The 8,077-nt window shown below is 40.9% G+C and overlaps 1 protein-coding gene across 1 annotated transcript in view; it reads right to left on the bottom strand.

The window, feature by feature from the left end:
• Nucleotides 1–5,219: 5,219 nt before the first annotated feature.
• LOC307135162 (uncharacterized protein) overlaps nt 5,220–8,077 on the bottom strand; it is a gene marked incomplete at its 5' end in the record, with an annotated part of 8,796 nt that continues 5,938 nt past the window's right edge. Inside the window, 4 exons of the mRNA XM_079831365.1 lie at nt 5,220–5,743; nt 5,803–6,418; nt 6,528–6,661; nt 7,897–8,077. The exon at nt 7,897–8,077 is cut by the window's right edge and continues 7 nt beyond it. Of these exons, the coding sequence (XP_079687491.1) occupies nt 6,186–6,418; nt 6,528–6,661; nt 7,897–8,077 (548 nt within the window). The 3' untranslated portion in view covers nt 5,220–5,743; nt 5,803–6,185. The remainder of the gene's footprint in view (nt 5,744–5,802; nt 6,419–6,527; nt 6,662–7,896) is intronic.

Genomic DNA, 8,077 nt, shown 5'->3' with positions numbered 1-8,077 from the left:
TTCCATAAAGAAATCTAACGTACAACTATAAGGGCAATAATCTGAATTCTCAGATGCCCTCAGTAACGTTACAGTAAATACGGAGAGTCAGGTAATGTTAATATATCTTATGATGCAATAGAAGTCATAAGCACGACTTCAAAACACTTCAAATGAGCAGCTCGATTTAAACATTCAGGAACGTTCTTAACGGAAGTAAGTTACATGTAACTTAACTGTTATGCATTTTTAATAAGTAGCCAACATCGACGAATGTATGAAAACTGACAACAGAGAAAGAAATAACAAGAAAGACAACGATCATCAAAAACAAATTAAGCGCACTCACCATGAAGTTCCTCTGTCCACGTCGTGCTGTCTCCTTTCATCATGAATATGATATTTTCACATCTCCAGCCATTGGCTAAACACTGTTCATTCTCCCGCATTGAAAAGTTGACGTACGTTGACGTTGAACTTCAGAAGTAAGCGCCACAGTAAGGGGCGTGGTTTAGCGCGAGAGAATGTTGTCTTTTTGGAAAACATGCAACAAATACATTCATTTTTAAATATATGTTTTATTAAAATATAACAATTAAATAAAACGGTCCACACGTGCAAATTAGTTTTCTGTTCTGTTCTGTGCAGGGTATTACACACATGAGAGGATACCAGGCGCTTATTCTTACGAAACTTCACAGTAAAAGTCTTCCTGCTCCCAATGTGCAATAATGCAGTACGCACGTTTTTATCAACAACAACAACAATAATAACAACAACAACAATAGTATTATTATTATTATTAGTAGTAGTAGTAGTATACATAAATATTTTAATACTTATATTTAATCTATAGGCACATTTACATTCTTTTAAAAAATCACTAAACCATTTTTATCTTCATTTTCTTTTAGTATACTGTTTTTTTGTTTTTTTTAAATCCACAATTAGCATTTGCTATGGAGGGCAGTTCATAAATGAGATTGACTTAACTAAAATTAATACGGTGGCAGAATGTTTTTTGGATGAACTTGCAAAGCATTGTTCACAGAACTCATATTTTTAAGTTTATAAAAAATATCTTGGGTTAGGTTGACTACATGAATTAAATGTTGTGCTGACTTTTTCATAGATTTTTGCTGAACCAACACAACAAAATCAGTCATTTCAACTTTTTTCAAGTTGGGTTTTTTACAGTGTATGCGTGCAACATTTCGGCCGTTAATAAATTATACATGTACGTTATATCGTGTTCATTACGATCAATAACGCGCGTTTCACACACACTCCGTCTGCGGTGCGTATGCGGTGCAGGAGCAGCAGCGCTGTTGTGCTTTCACGGTTCACGTATTCATTATTTTTTTTATTTCAAATCCAAAAGTTGTTACTGAACATGGCTTGTCAGAATTGCAATTCTCTGTGTTTACAATTTCATAGATGTCACATTTTAACGTAGTACATTTAAACATCGTTTTATTGAATTAATTCCTTTATATTTACATAGGCTAGTACTTTAGATTTAGCTCACACAAGTGGCAAAACATTTAAACATAGGTTATAGCCTATAAACATTTTAAATTAGAAACTTAAAATAGGCTATACAAAAACAGCCGACTCTCCTCTTTTCTTTCGTTTTTAAACCCTTTTAAAAGCAGGTCATAAAGACCTTTCCCTGATAGCACACATACATCTCGGAGACGTCTATTCGATGTGCGTGTTTATAGTGTTTGCTCATCTGCAATACGTCTATTGGACGTTTCCTGACAGATGTCAAATAGACGTTTAAACAATGTCTTTAAGATGTTTATGATTTAGAATGTAAAACTGACATCTTAAAGACGTCTATCAGATGTTTGTAAACAGCAGATGCTTTCCATTTTAAGTAGGGCCGGGACTTTAACGCGTTAATTAAGATTAATTAATTACGGGACTTTAACGCGTTAATTAAGATTAATTAAGCAAAAAATAAATAACAATTTTAACCACACTTATTTTTGCACCGCGGAACGTTTTTCAATGAATGAGTTTTGACGGACCGATTACACTGGAGCACCAACTAGCGTTCTTGACTTCTAACAACAACAAACCACAGTGAACATGAACGAAGAAGCTGACGAGATCGCTTTGCTTGGCCCCGTGGATGGGAAATTTTGTTTTAAAAAACGAAAGGATGGAAGCGTCGACAAGAGCATGGTTGTGTGCAAGCTATGCAACAAGGAATTTGCGTATCACCGCAGCACATCGAGCCTCAAATATCACCTCAACGCAAAACACAGGAGTTAGCGTGGACGTTAGCCCGACTCCGAGTAAAGTTACAAGGACCTAAATATGCTATTGCTACACTTAATGGCAAACGTTGCACTGATCTGCTGGACTGAAATAAATAAACAATATTTCGTTGATTAAGCTTATGTATTCAGTCATTATTCAATGGTATACAAAAAATCCATGTGAAAAAAATTACTTCTCACTGTTCTCAGGTCAAATATTTATATGCAATTAAAATGCGATTAATTTCGATTAATTAATTACAAAGCCTCTAATTAATTAGATTAATTTTTTTAATCGAGTCCCGGTGTTCTGTCGATTTGTCCTACCTTGTCAGATTTTGCTTCCTCCCATTAAAACAGTAGGTAGCACGATTCGACAGCAAAAAATGCTGCCTATCAGATTGTGCTACCAGCATCATATTCATCTGATTTGAGGCTTTATTAATATCCATACCTACTCCTACCCTGAACCTACCCTTAAAACTATGTAAATATTTTAAATAAATAAATATTAAATATGGATGTAAAATGCTACCTATCAGATTGTGCTACCAGAATCATATTAATGTGATTTGCTTTATTAATATCCATTAATATCCATACCTACCCCTATCCCTACCCTTAAAATGTAAATATAAAAAATGTTGATGTGGGCATGCGCAGTAAGCCTTGGTAGGACAATCTGACGGGTAGGATGAAATGTCAGGACACCGGCCCTAATTTTAAGTGATCTTTAACAGACATCTTGCAGACGTACTTGTGCTATCTGTTTTGTTTTTCCACCTCCAAGAACGTACAAGTGCTACCCATTATTATTTTTATGTTTTTACCTAAATGCCAGGTGTCGTTTCCTTGCTTTACCCGTGAAAAAAAATCCATGTGTTGACTTTGAAACGGAGTATCTGTGGTAAAATTACTAAATTTCCGCGTCAGTACATGTTTATTTTAATGCGAACAGTGTGCGGTCACTTTAATTCTGCAGTGCAGCGCCGCAGAAAATAGACTCGGTACAGAAACGATCGCCGCACCCGGAACGACTGACGGACAGTGTGAAAGCTGTAATCCGTTAACACGGGTACGGGAAAAATACGCACTGCAAACGGAGTATGTGTGAAACGGGCGTAGTGCTGAAATAACGCTTTCTGTTTAGATACTGAGTGTCATTATCAGTCGTGTAGTGAGCTGGCTCGCGGGATTTAAATTTCGCGCCTCAGAACTTCTGTTAGGATTCCGCGATAGAGACGGCCTTAAAATGGCGACTCCCCGATAGAGACGGCTTTAAAATGGCGCCTCCGCGATCAGTTTCCCGCTTAGGGAGCTGATTGAGACACACCTGAAGTGTTACCCGTGTCCTACTATTATTTCTGTACACATGCAGTACTAATGTGTGTTAATGCCACACCTGTTGGGTTGTTCTGCTGCCGGGCTCGGAGATAATCCTCCAGATTGTTCCGCTGCTGCTCTCCATCTCCTCAGGATAGACTGCGCGTTAGCCTCTCAGCTTTAGCTTTAGCCTCTCAGCTTTAGCTTTAACCTCGGCAGCTTTAGCTTTAGCCTCTCAGCTTTAGCTTTAACCTCGGCAGCTTTAGCTCTGATAATCGCCGAACTGAAGTTCTGATCTGCCGCAACTGCGCCCGCGGCTCTAAGCCCTGTCCGACTGTGACGTCACGATCGGAACGTTTGGAATTTATCCATCTTTTGTACAGTTCTTTCTTAAATGTATGTTTCTCTCTTTATCTTTGTGTCAGTATTGCGTGTTATTAAGCCTTCAGTTACTCGTTTCATTAAGGAGGATGTCGAATTAGCTCATATTTTCCTCAGTTTAATGTATTTAGCGCTGCACTGGTTTCTGTTCAAGTTCAGATTGTGTGACAAACACATTAAAGAGTAATTTAATCACACAAATGGAGATATTTTCAATGAACTCTTCCTTTGACACTCAAGGTAACTAGTTCATAAAGAGATTGTCCTGACCAGATCGCTTAATATAATGAACAAACACACTGAAGTCAAGCCTTTATTCTCCGTTAAACACAAACACACAAGGTTTTATTATAGTATAGTTTTTTACTGTTCCTGTTGTGTACGTAAACATTTTTTGCATAAAAGATTTAAGCTAGATTTACAATTTACAGAACGAAGGAGAAATGTTTAAAGTAAGTATTACACAAATGTAAAGTTTGTAAAGCTATTTTGTGATGTAAATCAATCACTGAATACTTTTATATGGCAAATTCTTTACATTAGCGCTTTATTTCCTCAAATGTTCGTAGAAGTAGGCCTGTCAGTCAGTCATGAACTTTATGAAATATTGTGAAAACTTAAAATGCTTCTCTTTTTATTCAACTTTAATCTCAGTCCTCTTAAAACGTACATTTGAGCCCAGCAAACTGAAATATAGGCTATTATATAGGTCACTTTTTATTAAAAGTTATGAGCGTGCACATCATGAATCCGTCTCCCAAACAGTGTTTTCATCTAATCCTGAATTATTATATAAGCTTATGTGTGTTTATATTGGGAGTACTTTAGAGAAAGCGGGAGCACTACAGTAGTCCCAATATAAACACACATACATCATGTTCTCAACCGTGCAGTGTATGAATTTTATATGGTTTATTTTAAAATTACAACAATTAAATCTGCTGCAGTTGAGCGCATTACATGTCCAACATTCAGCACTTAATGTTTTTTCGGTTAAAAAGAAAAGCATTCGCGTATTTAAAGAGCACTTTTGGGGGAATTCAGTGTGAACGCACTATTAATACTACAAAACATCAGAATACAGCAGGGAGAAGTAGCTCCGGCTTGATATGTTCATTAAAGCAATAGTTCACCTAAATTAAATTATTTCTCCTTTACTTGAGTCCTGAAGCGGTTCCACACCTGTACGGGTTCTTCTGCGGAACACTAAAGATGATATTCTGAAGAATGTTGGGAATCATTGACTTGATTGAAGGCAGCACAAGTGGTTTAGAAGTCATATTTATTGTAAAAAGGTCCAGACATTCCCCAGTTCAGACGCTGATGTGATCATTGAAGGCAAACACATGACATTAAACACACACATGAGCGGATCCGGATCCGGAGGGCCGGCGGAGGGCCTTCAGGACCCACAATCCCTCCACACACAGCTCAGACCACACACACACACACACACACGTGAACACACGGAGGAAACACACGTGAAGTGAGACACACAACCCCAATCCTGCTCAGCAAAACACACACACACACGCGTGTCAGAGGAACTGCATATGGAGGAAGTGATGCGTCGCTGAAGCTCCGGCCGTCGAGTCCATGGATCCGGATCCAAACATGTGCCGCTTTACCAGCCTCATGAAGAACATACAGCACATTAATATCATAAACACACACACATATACGGAATATATAGAGATTTACATATTAGATTTGATTAGATTATAATTAATATAAAGAGACGGACAGTCTGATTGATGCAATCAGTGCACACACACACACACACACACACTCTCTCTCTCTCACACACACACACACACACACACACACACACACACACACACACACACACACACACACACACACACAGCTTAAAAGGGTGTTTTCTCTTGGAAACCTCAGTAAACCCAGTGCTGGAGTCAGAAGCACTTCCTGAGGGCGATCTGCGGGCCGAACTCCTGGTACTCACACACACACACACACACACACACAGGGGTCAGAAGCACTTCCTGAGGGCGATCTGCGGGCCGAACTCCTGGTACTCACACACACACACACACACACACACACACAGGGGTCAGAAGCACTTCCTGAGGGCGATCTGCGGGCCGAACTCCTGGTACTCACACACACACACACACACACACACACAGGGGTCAGAAGCACTTCCTGAGGGCGATCTGCGGGCCGAACTCCTGGTACTCACTCACACACACACACACACACACACAGGGGTCAGAAGCACTTCCTGAGGGCGATCTGCGGGCCGAACTCCTGGTACTCTTCCGCACTGACCCAGGCTCCGGACCCCAGGCTCCGGCTGGCCAGCGCCGCCCCCCCCCTCCACACGGAGAAGTCCCGCTCGGGGGGGCTGAGCACACACACACACACACTCAGCTCCGCCGGACACATGTGTGCGATCTCCATCCGCAGGCGCTGCGGGAGGCCGGGCAGCAGCGTGTTCCCGCCTAAACACATCACATGTTACAGATCCTGGCCTGTGATTGGCCAGAGCAGGTGTGATGCTTAGACCCTGGCCTGTGATTGGCTAGAGCAGGTGTGATGGCTCAACTGTACCTGACAGGAGGATGTTTCCCACCAGACTGCGGCGCAGGTCCATGTCGGACTGCAGGACGGACTTGAAGATGCTCTCGTGCATCCCATAATGATCTCGTCCAATCAGCTCCGGCCTGAAGAGGATCTCCGGTGCCCTGCGCATGAGACCGTGAGAGCGTCAATCTAGAGTTAGTCATGTGACACGTGCATCAAGACCCCCAGTTTATCTGGAGCTTTCACCAAGTCAAATTTAAGACTTTTTAAGACCATTATGAATTAAATTTAAGACTTATCACGCAATAAAACATTTACAAAGGAAATGCAGAATCACAAAATTATTCACAAAGCAAATTAATGTATTCAAAATGAACAAAGTATCAGTAAACTTGTACTTCCCCACAGCTCGATCCCACCAGAACTTCACAATATATATTTATATAATTTTTTTTTTTGGTGATTTGTTTGAGAAAAATGACTTCGGTGGTAAAATTTTGTGGTGGTAATTTCCAGAAATGTACATGTTTTTGTTTTTTTTCATAATTAGGATGCCACATTTACCATATTATATTAGATGCACAATAGTTACACACAACAGTAAAACAAACAAAATGCATAAATATTGTTTGGTATCTTACAAAAAAAGAGAAAAGGCGAGGCCAGTGGTGTGCTGCTCTAATAACACCATCGCTTATAGGGTGGAAATCTTACAAGATGGCCTGAACCACAGCAATAAGCAACTGCTTAAGTTCTCAGGTCATTAAGTAATCAAGTAAACAGTCAATAATAAAATAAAAACTTTAAATAGTTTACTGTTTCCCCCGTTGTTGTTGTTGTTGTTTAACATTAACGACACAGAAAGGAGCGTGATATGTCACTTTGACTGTAAGACCTGCAGTAATGTGCAGATCCAATACTGACACGCGTCCCAGACCTGTTTACTCAACACATAACCGCCAGTATGGACATATACAGTCAGAATTGTGTGTATTTGATCGTTCACGGGCAATAAGCCTAGAAATAGGACATTTCTGTCAGGCAGCAAACGCACAGCAGCCAGTGTGACGTCAGTCCGTCTGTCAGAACCAAACTGAGTTTGAGGTTTACGTCGCTTTTATCTACTCTTTAGTGCTAGACCCGCGCCAGTAACACCAAAGCTGATCGGCTGCAATATGAGATGCTGGTCTCACTTTTAGTCGTAATACAGCGAATTACACTTGGACTAGAGAAAGAACGAACTACAACACCGGAATAAACACACACACACACACCGGAAGCGCTCTGAGCTCAGCGTGACGAGCCCTCACACACACACACACACACACCGGAAGCGCTCTGAGCTCAGCGTGACGAGCCCTCACACACACACACACACACACACACACACACACACCGGAAGCGCTCTGAGCTCAGCGTGACGAGCCGTCCGTCAGGGAGTGTGTAGAGCAGGTCTGAGTTTGACTCCGCCCTCTTCAGCTCAGCTTCATAATCCAGAGCCACACAGCAGCAGCTCTCCTTCATCTCACGCACGATCTCCAGCTCTGCTGACGTCCGCATACACACACCCTGCTCCA

This window comes from Gobio gobio (assembly GCF_949357685.1).
Source record: "Gobio gobio genome assembly, chromosome: 12".
In the NCBI taxonomy this organism is placed as follows: Eukaryota; Metazoa; Chordata; class Actinopteri; order Cypriniformes; family Gobionidae; genus Gobio; species Gobio gobio.
This window is presented reverse-complemented; position numbering and strand designations above follow the sequence as displayed.